The following is a 15,065-nucleotide window of genomic DNA, read 5'->3' as shown; positions in this document are numbered from 1 at the left end:
GTAAATTACTCTTTTGGTTTTAAAACTAATATGAATTGATTTTTTCAGTACGGGAGTAACAACATGCAGTCTCTTTATAATTGTCATAATTCAAAGTCGCTTATATGTCAGATAATGTCCGATAAATTCAATTGATTCATGGGTTGTAAATACGTTTGATAAGCCAGTGTTTATTGAAGGTCGAGACAGTCTGAGACAGACACTGAGGACACCACCTTATCACCAACTCGATAGAAAAAGAGAAAAAATAACTCGTGACAGACAAATGAAACAAGAGTAAACAACTGCTGCAATTGACTATTTCACTCATTTTAAAAAAGGACCTCTAACACTAGCTTGCTCTATTCTGTAAAAAAAAAACTTGCTACGTGTGCTGTGTTAAACTAACTGAGACTTGTTATTGCACTTGCATATGATTGCTCTTTTGTTGATTCCAATTGCTTCCATTGTCCTCATTTGGATAAAAGCGTCTGCTAAATGACTAAACGTAAATGTAATGTAAATTTCAGAAATAACTAAATATCAAATACCCATAAACAAGCGTTCACGTGTTCTGTAGGGTGCCATGCTAAAACTAGAATCTTAATCTAGGATGATTAAAACAACATTTCGCTCATTCTTTAATAATATGCATGCTGTATTTACGAGCTCGTGTGACGTGTTGATTCTATTCATGGTGCAAGTTCTTAAGATTTTAAGATTTTATATTGATGTCTCTTATTTGAGTCGTAAGCTTCAGGTCGGTTTCGCATTTTGTTCGTATCTTATGACATTTTGCATCTCCAGTAAATGCATCTTGATTTAAGGATGTTTAGATATTTTTACTGAAAAAAAGTGAGATGAAAATACAGGAAGATTTTTTATTTTTTTTTTTTTTTTTTTTTCGTATTTAATCCCACAAAAAAACACACACACACACACACACACAGTGAGATGACAGTAGCAAAAGTCTAAACAATGTCAAACTATGTAGTAAAACAGCGTGTCCTAACCGTCCAAAAGTACACATGTGGATGTGTTTCTGGTGTGTTTGGTTAGGGACACGTCCAACATGTGCATTGTTGGTGGAACTGAGAAAACACGGCTGTAAACAGCACAACATGAAAAAGAAAAAGCTAAGGTGAAGAGCTTTTAGCACACTGTATAATTATCATATGCTCCAAACATACATAATTGCATGAAATGATATACAGGCATAAGCCTGCAAAAAAAACCTATGAATCTGAACACACAATCAAGCTTTATCTACATGATTTCCTGCAAAGGTTTCCAAATAAAGATCGTCTGCAACTTACACGGGCAACGGAATGATTTTATCTCATCAGATTGTTGAGCTGGCCGTGCAAGTTGTTGTTTAGGCTTGGATCTCATTGGTAAATCAATGGCAAAACATTGCAAAACTATTCAAACACGCTGACAGGCCACGCAATCCATAAAGATGTGTTCTCGGTGTGTGCAGACGTGAATTCATTCATGTGCAACAAACTCTTTATATTTTAGGTATATATTGATTCTGAAAAGGGGGTTTGTTTTAAGACAGTTTTGAAAGATCACATTTAACCAATTCTGCTTTAAACGTGAACCTTTGGAGCAGCATATTATTTCTCTTTTGTTGTTTTGATTGCTTCTGTCGTCCTCACTTGTAAGTCACCTTGGATAAAAGCATCTGCTAAATGAGTAAAAGTAAATTTAATAAATGTAATGTTTATTTTAAATGCTAGATTCTATGCTTAAATTCACATCTTGTGACATTTCCTTAATGATTTTTTCAGCAGCTTTGACTGAAAACTACAAGAAATTGAGGTTTAACATCATCCTGGATGCCAGAACACAGTTATATACACACATATTTCAGATCAAACTCCACTATTTCACTTTATTTTTGTACTGCGCCTTTAGTGACCTTCACTTTCCACTCTGGTCTTATCAACAGGACGCGATTCATGTTTCTCAATGACAGAATCTCGAATCTATTTATATTCCAGATTTTATGACGGTCATAAGAATGACTGAGCTGTAAAGTTGAAGGCCAGGGTTAAGATCGTTTAGTTTTCTCTCGGTTGGTGAACCCGAATAACCGGTATTCCTGTCAGTCTAAGATGAGTAACTATCGGGTTTTTCATTTAAATGTTTCATTTCAGGACTAATAATAATATAACTTTATATTTCACGAACACTGCGTTACGGATAACGCGAATCCACGCGACTTCAATCCGCTTCAGCATTCAAACATAATCTAATATTTCGATCTAAAGTTCACATTAACGTTCAGAAACATAAAAACAAACGTGTCTTCAGCTTAGTAAAAGTAATTGTTTTCAACTCACCGAATGTGATGTGTGAAGATGCGGATATTAAAGCGTAACTTTTAATATCTGACTGAATATATTTGAACACGCGCTAGCAGTTTGCGCGCCAAAAAACAGAACGCGGATCCTAACGGTCGCCTCGTCTTTATATATTTATTTATTATATGTTTTTGTTTTAAAGGTACCTTGCTTTTCACAATATCTTAAAGTTATCCTACGTAATGAAATTTTTTAAAATATAAATGTTAATTTCGGCGGCCCTCCCGCAATACGCGCTCGGACTCGCTTTTCTACAGAAAAATATTATATAAAAATATGTCAGAGTATCAAACGTCACTTAAATATAAAAGTCATTGCTTAATTCAGTTTTGTGGCATGTTTAAACATTGGTGCCCTAAAATAAATGATATCTTGAAAAATAATAATAATAATAAAGCCGTTAAACTAAAGCAGCCAAAGCTTCATGCCAATACAAAACCAAAAACACCCTAAAAACATCATCTTATCATTTATTTTTACTGTTGCTGCCATCTAGTGTACAGGTGTCAAGACCTTAAAGAGACACAGATTTACAGGTCTGATTAAAACCAGATTAAAAGTGTTACATTTGTGGTTTACTGTAAGAAGCACTTAATGCTGACAGAAAACAGTTACACTTTTCAGATACACGATTAACGATTTCAAGGATGACTGTTCCTTCACCCCCAAAAAAAACAAAAAAAAAAACAATTATATACATATATATATTTTTTAATTCAAGTGGAGAAATCGAATTATCCTGCAAGGCATTCAGGACCAATCCTAAGAGTTTTCATCTTTTGTTAACCAATACATTCAAGTCCTGCCAATAACAACTATTTAGGAACAGGACTTCATTGTGTTTAAGTGCAGTAAGTCAATGCTACCGGTGCGAAAGTTGATAAATTAACTCAATCCTAAGCACACCTCAACCACTGCTTTAAAAGAGTTTTTCCAGCTGCATTTTGTACATTTCAGTTTTGCCATCTCATTCATGTTAACTTGTAACTAACAACATTAAAAGAGGCATGCATTGAAGGTCAAAGTCAAAACTCTAGAAGAAAGCTACTGGACATCTAAGAAATGGCTCTCCTTTGATCATGTGCCAGATGTGATCAACTCCATCTCATGACTGAAGACATTAAAGAGTTAATGTTTATCTCATCTACCTTCAGGGCATTAACCCACAGGTCATGAACTCTGAATCACTCGGTGGAGGTTGCAGAAGCAAGGGGATTTTCTAGCTTTGACGACACCATGTCAACATTCAGGTTCATCTGCGTACGTCTGAAAATGGTTTCTGAGAAACTGAAGTGCAGCTCTTTTAAAATAAGAGCACTTTTAAAAATGAATGCAGCTGCTTTGTGTGCAAAGGCGTTCAGCACAACCCATCATAAATAGAAATAAAACACACGAACTATGACAAATGTTTAAAGTTTTATTTATTCAAGCAGTTTAATCCAATGTACTTTACCAAATGTTCAGCTATCACCTGCCAGAACACAACTGACGATAAGCTTTCATTAAGAGGAATAAAAAGAAAGGAATGTTTTGGAATTTTTCTTAAAATTAAAAGTTCTCTTTTTTTTTATTTTTATTTTTTTTTAAATATAATCAAGGTCGAGATTTAGTTTCTCAACCTGGCAAAACATTTGGATGTCATCTTAAGTTTTTTTTTCTGTTTGAGTTTGTTTTTCGATATTTATTCACTTTTTCTTTTTTTACTGCGTCCCTCTTGGTGAAGACAGGGCCGAAGAGAACCATTCTGGAAAAGGAAGAAAGATGTAAAAGACTAGAAAAATAGTATTTCTTTAATAGTCAAAAAGTGCAAGAGAGAAACTCCTCTCACCTGGTGTTAGACGGCCGGCACAGCGGTGCTGGGGCCAGTCTTCTGCGCAGCTTCTTTGGCCTGATGAGCCTGCAGCACCGCCACCGCTTCATCCACCTGGAATATAAAGTATATTTTTATATATATATAGTTACACAGGTTCATAGAAAACATGCCCATGTCCAAACACGGTCATAAAAGTTTGAAGCTTGGGATTTTGGTCTCATTTTAAAGATCCTTGACAAATTATTGTTGAAGTAAAAAAAAAAAAGTAAAAAAAAAAAAAAAGTTGTAAAAAACTTAACCCAAAAAGTTAGAGGTTTAAGTTTGTGAAAATGATTTGTAAGCCAGCTTTAATATAAAATATACATTTTATAAAACACGTTGAACAACAATTGTTAGCAAAATCAAAGCCATAAATCCAAAGTTGTGTTCCGAATTTGAAGTTGATATTTAAAAAAAAAAATATATATATAAGAGCTTTTAATAAGACTTTGTTTGGGTGCAGCACCAAACTTTTCCCGTTAGATTCCAGGAAGGTCCTGAGAGGAACTATTTTCTGTACCAGTGTAAAATAGATTTAATAAATGAAATAAAGGTGAAAAAATAAAATTCCACTAAAAATACACACCTGCACCAAAATTTATGCAGTTGTGCATTAACAAAAATTATTAAAAACACAAAACTGATAAGAGACAAATGTCTATAGTCGCACAAGGATTTAAAAAGAATAAATAAATAAAAAAAGTTTTGGTTTGGGGATGAAACAATCTTGACATCATCATCATCACATGATCAAAGTGCTGAGATCACATCACCGCTATCAGGAAAAACCCAATAACTAGAGCGAGCGTCCCATGAGCACTGACCTTTGACCTCAGGGACTCCGGAGACTCCAGCATGTGCAGCAGCTCAGAGTTGTCGATCTCCAGCAGCATTCCGGTGATCTTCCCGGCCAGACTGGGATGCATGTTCTGGATGAGCGGGAACAGACGCTCACCTGTCGCAAGAAGAGAGCATGAATGAGACATTCCATTGAAATTCTGACATACATTTTAAAATGACACCTTCAAAAACTGACATCTTTAAAAACACACGTAAAAATGCAAATACAGGTATAACTATACATAAAAACAATCGCATTTGGATTTAATGTGCGATTTCTAATTTTAAAATTCAAATAGTAAGTACTTTGTTGTATCGAATAACTAAAGTGTCAAAATATGGTTGAAATGAGGTTCCACCATCATTCAGTGCAACAGATAACTGCGTAAAATCTATTCTGACCTATATCAACTAAATTTATATATGTAAAATAATTATGTATTATACAGAACTTTATTATATTTTATATATATAACGAGATGTTTTGGTATATGAACCATTCTTGCAATGAATGGCATTTTGTTGGGTGTCTTCTGTAAATCAAAGTAAAAACGTATGATGACTTATGTTTTTGCTCAGAAAAAATAAAAAGCAAAACAGGAAGAGGAGGATAATGAGTATTTTTTGTTATGTTTTTGCTCAGAAAAAATAAAAAGCTTTTAATACTGCATCTGCTTCTGCTCCTACTTCACAGGGGCTGGCAGCCATTTAATTACATGGACTTCGGCAGCCAACATGGACGCCGTCAGAGGCTCCTGACCCTGAACGTGGACAGCAGGCTGAAAGAGAGACAAATACATAAACGTTAAGAAACTTTGAACACTGAACCAGTAAATAGGAAACGTTCCAGTAAAAATAAAGCGAGTACCTGTTGCATGGGCACCTGTGGCTGAGTGGCCATGTGCTGCTGTGGGTTGCGGACTCCAGGTGCGTACTTGTACTGCCTGTGGGTTGCGGACTCCAGGTGCGTACTTGTACTGCGGCACTCCTCTCACCTGAGACACACCAGTGGCTGCACCTGCGCCGGTGGGACGAGGGCCCATGGCCTGAGACGCTGCGGGGAACACAGAACAATCTGGATCAGAGAACTGCAGAAACACTCGCGGGCCTCACTTGAGCAAACTTGAGAGTAATCTGCGCGTAAAACAGACCTTCCCGAAAACTCTCCTCATAACTTCAGTTAGAGCAAGCTAGTGTTTGAGGCCTTTTTGCTTTTGTTAATTATATAATAAATAAGAAAACAGATAGAACAACATTTTACAAAAATCGAGATTGAATATATTTGGTCAAAATCCCATGTTATGAAAGATGAAACTGAAAGGCGAGGTGTTTGTATCTATGGTGTGTATAACCGCGAGGTTCATGCTCACCCATGCGCTGGGGTGCCATCACCCGTGGGACCTGGGAGGCCGGACGCATGGCGCCGAAGGCTTGAGGACGGGGCCCTGAGGGTCTGACGGCGTTGGGCATGCCCTGGAAATCTGGAACGGAGATGAGAAACAGAGCAGTCAAATGAAGAGGTGGTCTGTGCTGAGGGGGTGTGGGCGGAGCTATGGGTGTGTGGGCGGAGACTCACGCTGAGGGCGGACCCCCTGAGTGGCCCAGCGAGGACTGGGGCGGAGCTGAGCGAGCTGACTGGTGGGATAGTAAGCAGCACGATTCTGAGCCTGTCAATCACACACAGAGAGAGAAACCACATGATTGCTTGCATGTCATCCTGTTGTGGGGGACTCCCAAAACCACAATATGAATCTGCATCTGAAGTGGCTTTTAGATGCGTTTACACACCGTTTAATGCAAGATATGACTACATCTAACCTGCAATTACAAATGCATTAATAATGTTTTGTTACATTATAACGTTGAATACTGATTTTTGAAACTATTTAAATTATAAAAGATACTTTAAATGTGAAATTGAAACCACCAGTAGGTGGCAGCAAGTCACTTAATAAGTGAGTCATTTAGACTGAACCGAATCATTTAAACGGTTGATTCACTGTGCTTGTGTATGGAATTATTTTTGTCATCGAAATACTGCAAAAACAGTGTCTTAAACAAGTCTCTTAAATAACTTTGTGTGTATAGAACTGTGGTAAAAAAAATAAATAAATCAATCCAATATTTGTAATCATGGTAAGAACACACTCGCACTAGTCTAGACTTCTCGTAATGTAAGCATGCACTCTAAGTGTGTTTTAAATGTTTTTTGCAAAATATTCAATAATGTCAAATCGCACATTGTTTAAACATTACGATATGGCAGACCCCCGCCGAGCGATGTGAAAGCCGTCTCTGACCTGTGGAATAGCGGCCATGAAGTATCCTGAAGGTGGCGCTGGCTGGTAGGGGTTGAGGACGGGGTTGGGCACGGCTCTGACGCTGGCCATCCTCTGCATGTACTGACTGGTGAGGTGCGCCTGACGCTCCTCCTTCCTCTGAGCCAGAGCCACGTACAGCGGCTTGGTGGCCACGATACGCCCGTTCATCTCCGTCACGGCTTTAGTGGCTTCTTCAGGAGACGAGAAGCAGACGAAGCCGAAGCCCCTGCTGCGGCCGCCTTCCATCATCACCTGAACAACACAACCAGCACATGTTAACACTTCAGAGGGATCTGACTTCAGTTTAACACACAAACCTGGAGGAAAGACACTGGGGGGTATTAAAACACGCAGAAAAACTTTTTTTATACAGGGAACCCTGTCTAGTCTAAACTACTATATTAAATTCCTCATTTTATTACACTCTAATTTATATAACACTGTGGTACATTAATATTCATATATATATCAAATATAATAATTATTTTATTAATATACATCATTTTATAATTTATATTTTTATAACAACCTGTTGCTACATTAATATGAAAGTTTGAACTTTAAATTTAAAATATTTTTTTATAATATTATTATATTTTATAATATTTTTTATAAACTGTTGTTTTTTTATTATAATTATTTTTTATAATAATAGATATTCATATTATAAATTATATACATAATTTTAGATTTAGTCATGATTGTAATAAACATGCAAATAAAAACCGAATTGCATAAAAACATTTAAATTGCACTTAATTTGTTATGTTTCTATTCCATTTGTTGCTGAAAAAATAAGAACTTTGAAGTTTTTATTCAAGATTTTTTTGTTTTTATTCAAGATTTATTCCAATATAAATTGATGGATTTGTTTTTTTTTTGGGAGTTTTTTTTGGTAGGTCTTGGGGTTAGATTTTGTGAATACTGTCCTTCAGCCCTAGTTAGTACACACCTTAGCGCTGGTGATGGTGCCAAACGGTGCAAATTCTTTACGCAGACGTTCGTCATCGAGGCCGTCGTCCAGATTTTTCACGTAGAGATTGACTCCCTGTTGAAAAAATAATAATAAAGTGTTAAAGTTCACGTACAGACATCAACAACTCTTCAGTGCTCTTATCCGCGGCTCACGTCACCTGGTAGCGAGTCATGCGGTCCTGCTTCATCTGCTCAAACTTGCGCTTGAGCTCCGTCTGGCGCTCTCCCTTCTTCTGAGCACGACCCACGTACACCTGCTTCCCGTTCAGCTCTTTTCCATTCATCTCATCCACGGCCTGGCGAACAGAAGAAACACGTCAGGATTACACATGTGCTGGTATTCGGTGCTGTGATATATCACAGTATTGAATATGTATGATATTGTTATCATGTGCACTTCAAAATAAAGCACACATGGAGCGCCTGAGTGGCTCTGGATCAAAGCACATTCACTCTCTGACAGCAGATGGCGCTAAACAGCAGAAATGCTGTAAACAAAGCAGCAGCTGCGCTACTTTGTTTCTGAAACGTGTTTAAATGATTTAAACAGTCATTCAGGTTTTTGTATTTGCAGTGCCAAATACTTAAACATTTAGACTTAGGCTATTTATTTTCAAAAAAAAAAAAGTACATTTTAATTATATTATTATATTCAGATATAATAGAAAAGAATAGAGGGTTTTTAAGAGAATATAGAGTTTTTTTAAATAAAAACAATCAGTTAGTTTTGTCATAGACATAAAGTTTGAAAGAGAAATTGATTTTTTTGTGAAGAAAAATTTCAAAAAAATTCAATGGAGTTTGAAAATCACCCGGTGGCAGTTTTGTGGTATAAACACGCCTAAATCAAAAGTTGCATAGGAACTTTGTTATTTAATCAACTTCAAATTTGGAACACAACTTTTTTAGACATATTAATAACTTCTGTAGCAATTTTGGATTAGCTATGCTATAATTAATATTAATGCTTAATAAGGTATAACTAATAGTACAGTACATTTTCTTTACAGTTACTTTTAAACTTCTATAACTTTTTTATGCACTTTCATTTTTTTGTGAAATGATTTTCACTTCTGCAATATATTTGCAGATTTACTTTTCTTAAAAAGATGTTCAAGTTGGTCTGTATATAAGAAAAGCGTTTATATAATGTTCATCACATAATTTTGTTTGAAACAACTTTTTTGGCAACTAAGATGTTCAAAAAGGGGGGGGTGATACAGTTAGAGGTTGATAGGGGGGTGACAGTTAGTTGGTTTTGAATCATATATATTTGATTAGCGTTAGTGTTTTATAATAAATATTTGGGGGGTGACAGTTAAGAGGTACAACACACACAGTTATCTTTTTTAACAGATTAATAACTGCTCATTTTGGGCGTCCTCGTAACTTCTCGTAGCAAATGTAGCTATTGCTTCATAAGATTTAACCGCATTAAACTCAGGTAAACTATGAGATTCGAATACTATAGCGTTTACGTATGGACATTAACTAAGGTTATGTAATTTGATCTTTTTGTATTTTTTTATTTATTTGTATTTTGAGTATTACTTTATGCACTTTAATCGGTGTGAATTTTTCACTTTATATATATTTTGAGTTATTAATTTTTTGTTTTTATATTTTAAGTTGTTTTGTTGTAAACTAAATGTCAATATCGTGATAATACTGTACACCGTGATAAAAGCATTAGAATGAGTTTTTATATCTTTGTTGTTATGTTTTGAGAACACTTTATTGGCACCACACAGAGTCTTAAGCAAGCATTTATATAAAATCTAAATCTGGGCGTAAATAATGCCTCTCAAAGCTGACAAAGCCAAAGCCTCGAGATTGTTTGTAAATTATGCGTTGGTATTTAATGACGATCGTATGTTGTGAGGAGGACATGCTGAGAGACGGACATGAAGTCAGATACAAGATAAAAGTCATTTAGATTTAACGACGTATTATGTAATGAATAGAATGTTTTGCGCCATATATATATATATATAAAAATAAAACTATAATATTTAACAATATAAATATAAACACCATAAAAAATAATAATATAACAAATATAAATATATATACACAAACTATTAAATTTAAAATATTAATAATAACCATGATATTATATTAAAGACTTCTAATATAAAAAAAAAAAAAAAAAAATCACCAAATTTGCTGAATATTTCCCTCAGTGTCTCATCCTCCATGTCTTCTCCGAAGTTCTTGATGTAAACGTTCGTGAACTCTTTGGCGCGGGCGCCCATCTCTGCCTCACGCTCCTTACGAGACTTGAAGCGGCCCACGAACCTTCAAGAGCCAACAAGTCTCCTTTATTACTCTGAATATTTATCATCTTTAATTAACCAACAGCACAGCATCAAATGCTATACTCATGGAAAAGATCATCATTTAATAATAATAATAATAATGAATACAATTTAACACTAAGAAAGTTATAAATAATCTATCAATTTAATAACATAATAGTTCCCCAAGGGAAATGTTTTAGATGTAAATAAAAAATTTTTAATAAAATAAAGCAGGACATGCTGTTTGAGACACACTCCAGACCACACACAGTTCAGTTCAAGCCGTTAAATCAAACACACTTACACTTTGCGGTCATTCAGCAACATGCCGTTCATTTTCTCAATGGCTCTTTCTGCAGCCTCGTGGGTCTCGAAGTGAACAAAGCCGTATCCTTTAGAGCCGTTCTCATCACAAACCACTCAGAGAGAGAACAGCAGCACTGAGCAGCAGCACACACACACACACGCGTCTCACCGCTAACACGCCGCACTTACCTTGCAGGACAGGATGTTTCCGAAGGCAGAGAACGTGTCGTAGAGCGCCTTGTTGTCGATGGACTTGTCCAGGTTCTTGATGAAGATGTTGCCCACGCCGCTCTTGCGCAGGGACGGGTCTCGCTGGGACCACATGATGCGGAGCGGCCGGCCCTTGATCACGTCAAAGTTCATCGTGTCCAGGGCGCGCTCGGCTGAAACAGACAGTTAACAACATGAGTATGCAACTTATCTTGACACGTCCAATACACAAAATTATATTTAGAATATAAAATACATTAAAAAAGTGTATTAATATTTATATTTAAAAAAAAAATACATAAAATAAAAACAACTGTATATAGAATACAATTTAAAACAATCTATAATTTTATAAATTAATATTTATACAATTATAAACCTATATATAAAACATTGTATATAAATATTTTAAAATTAATATAAAATTATGTAAAATACATACAAATATTTAAATTACACAAGTGATGTTATAAAATATATTTTATATAAAACATACAAAATAGTTGAATATAAATATATAAAATCATAAAATATAGAATATGTAATTTAAAACAAAATATAAAAAAAATAAGTATAAAAATATATATTTCCTAAAAATAAAAAACTACATCTATACAGACTACATATATATTATATATATATATATATATATATATATATATATATCTATATATATATATATAAAATAGATAAAATTAATCTATTAAAAAATGTTTTCCTTTTTTATAAAAAAATAAAATGCATAAATATATAAAATAAAAACAACTGTATATAAAATACAATTTAATACAATTTAAAACAATCTAAAAATTTACAAATTAATAAACCCATATATGAAACAATGTATATAAATATTGTAAAATAAATAAAATTATGTAAAATACATAATATATAAATTATACAAGTGATGTTATAAAATATATTTTATATAAAACAGAAGTATATAAGTATAAAATAAGTATAAAAATATATATTTCCTAAAGATAAAAAACTACATCTATACAGACTACATTAAAGTAATTATACTATCTCTCTCTCTCTCTCTCTATATATATATATATATATATAAAATAGATAAAATTCATCTATTAAAAATAAAGTGTTTTCCTTTTTTATAAAAAAATTAAAATACAAAAATATATAAAATAAAAACAACTGTATATAAAATACAATTTAATACAATTTAAAACAATCTAAAATTTTACAATATTTATATTTAAAATATATTGTTATATAAATATTGTTATGTTAAATAAATAAATTTTTTTAAATTATTAAAGTTATGTTTATTATATATGTTTTGTTTAAAACAAAAAATATTTGAATATAAATAAAAAATATAGAATATATAAAATACAATTTAAAACAAAAGAATATAAAGTATAAAAATATATATTTCTTAAAAATAAAAAACTACATCTATTCAGACTACATATATATATATAAAATAGATACAATTCATCTATTAAAAAAACGCTTTCCTTTTTTATAAAAAAAATTAAAATGCATAAAAATATATAAAATAAAAACAACTGTATATAAAATACAATTTAATACAATTTAAAACAAAATCTAAAAATTTAAAACAGAAAAAATATTTGAATATAAATCATAAAATATAGAATATATAAAATACAATTTAAAACAATAGAATATAACGTATAAAAATATATATTTCTTGAAAATAAAAAACTACATCTATACAGACTACATATATATAAAATAGATAAAATTAATCTATAAAAAAAAATAATAATTTGTTTTCCTGTTTTTAAAACTGATATTAGGAGTGGGGGGGCTCACCGTCGGCGGGCTGCTGGAAGTTGACGTACGCGTAACCGAGCGAGCGGCGGGTCATCATGTCCCTGCAGACCCGGATGGAGAGGATGGGCCCGGCTGGACTGAACTTCTCGTACAGCATGGCCTCGGTCACGTCCGAGTGCAGATCCCCCACATACAGAGAGGCCATCGGGTAACTGGGAGCACTGGGATTCATCTTCACAGCGAGGAGCGAGGAGCTAGAGACGCGGACCTGATTGAACACACGCAAACGAACGAGACCAAAACTGCTCGATTTGACTCTCACGCGGTTAAATACTCTCAAAGAACAGACTCAAAGACGATTTAAAACGCGTTCGGCACGATCTGGCGTCGATGTTTCGTAGATATCGATGATTTAAAATCTCCTCAGGCCTAGCGTGCTGCGATTAAACTCCTCAAACCTGCTCGCGGATCCTGCTTCACCGAGGTCTTCGGTAACAAAAGTAGAATTTTTGTTGGTATTTTTTTCTGTTTTGTGAATTTTTTTGGTATTTTTGATTTTTTTATATATAAGATGTGTGCCGAAGCTCTGAGGCACACGCGTTCTCTCTCGCACCGCAGAAGGTAGGGGAAGAGAAGCGGAAGTACGGCGGACTTAGAAGGCGTCCTCGCCGGATGTTGCGTGTGGTTCCTTTATATTTTTTACGTAAGAGCAGAATAAGAGTCCGCATGCTGATAGAATAAGAGTAGCGCGATTCACGAAAAAATATAAGAGCGAACGTAAAGGTCATGGATTGGTTTGCATGAAGGACACATAATAAATTTAATATCAGTTCACAACAAGATGAAACATTAAAGGCTCGGGCGGTCTCTTGGACCGCACAAGGTAGGGGACAGGGTTGCCAGGTTTTCACAATAAAACCCGCCTAATTGCTACTCAAAACTGGCCCAATCGTGTTTCGAGGGGGGCCCTCTGTAAAAAGCGCAATTCCGGGGATATAATACACGTTTTTAGGTGGGGTTCCCCCGATAAAACTCGAATTCCAGATGCTAAATATAAAGTTATTGGAGTCGCTTAAACCTGCAGAAACAGTGTTAAAGAAGTTCACTTGGCAACAATGAGAGAAGCGGAAGTATGGCTCATAGAAGAAGGCGTTCTCGCCGGATGTCGTACAGTTAAAAGCATGTAAGACAGAATAATAACTACACAAACTAAAATGAACAAACATAAACAGGAAAAAAAAATACCAGGACAAAATAAGTGCTAGGCCTATATAATACAGCAGTTACTTACATTTGAAAAACTTTGTTTTTATGAGTACTGTTGAAACTATTGTTTTTATAAGTTTCTTATTTTCTAATCTCATATTAGAAAGGGTTTCAAAATATATTTTAAGATCAGGGTTACAATAGGTAATATATGTTTTTTTCTTTGGATTTTTTTTTCACATGAATATAAAACTTTGCTAAGATAATTAAGAGATTAATGATGTAGTCTTGTTTGTCAGAAAAATATGGGTTTTGAAAACAAAGTAAAACATCAAATTGTTAAAAATTAAGGCCTTTTTTTGTTTTGTATTAATCTATCTTAAAATCAATCCAAAATGTAATATAAAAAGAAAGAAAATAGAAAAATAAATGTTCAATTTCTTCAACTGATATAGAAAGTGTATTGTAAAATGAATGTTAATTTTATTATAATTGTTTTTTTTCTTTTTATGATATTTTTATTATTTATTTGTAATCTACTGTCTTTTATTAGAAATAACATTTATATGGTCCAAATATATTTGTGATTTTTTGTATATGTGACTTTTTTGTGTGATTTTTTGAGAAAAAAAATTTTGAATTTTTTGGGAAGTATATTTGTTTGTTTTTATCTCTGTCTTTTCCCCATGCAATTTTGAGAAAAAAAAATCTGAAATTGTTAGGAAAGAAGACAGATTTGTGAGATTAAAAGCCGCAATCATGCTTTTTATACCATGGCATAATGATGTTTAAAACTTAAGTCTTTCTGATTTTTTGCTATACATACACTAGATTCATAATCCCGATTATGTGTCACTCATCATACAGTAGACTCATACATAAGACAGAACACTCTTATTTTAAGAAATATTTTTCTTGTTTGTTAGTTATTGTTATATTGTAT

General features: G+C 33.8%; 1 protein-coding gene across 1 annotated transcript; it reads right to left on the bottom strand.

Annotated features, from left to right (window-relative positions):
• Window positions 1–3,752: 3,752 nt before the first annotated feature.
• pabpc1a (poly(A) binding protein, cytoplasmic 1a) lies at window positions 3,753–13,555 on the bottom strand. The gene is given in 16 exon segments (XM_042741838.1): window positions 3,753–4,092; window positions 4,177–4,272; window positions 5,025–5,160; window positions 5,710–5,819; window positions 5,909–5,984; window positions 6,022–6,094; window positions 6,411–6,521; window positions 6,617–6,707; window positions 7,341–7,613; window positions 8,314–8,409; window positions 8,495–8,648; window positions 10,135–10,210; window positions 10,492–10,634; window positions 10,941–11,056; window positions 11,132–11,325; window positions 12,956–13,555. Coding segments are annotated over 15 exon segments (1,932 nt in total). The 5' UTR covers window positions 13,149–13,555; the 3' UTR covers window positions 3,753–4,092; window positions 4,177–4,182.
• Between the last annotated feature and the right edge of the window lie 1,510 nt (window positions 13,556–15,065).

The sequence above is a fragment of the Cyprinus carpio genome, chromosome B16, assembly GCF_018340385.1.
Source record: "Cyprinus carpio isolate SPL01 chromosome B16, ASM1834038v1, whole genome shotgun sequence".
Classification (NCBI taxonomy): Eukaryota; Metazoa; Chordata; class Actinopteri; order Cypriniformes; family Cyprinidae; genus Cyprinus; species Cyprinus carpio.
Note: the sequence above shows the minus strand (reverse complement) of the source record. Positions and strands in the feature narration are given on the sequence as shown.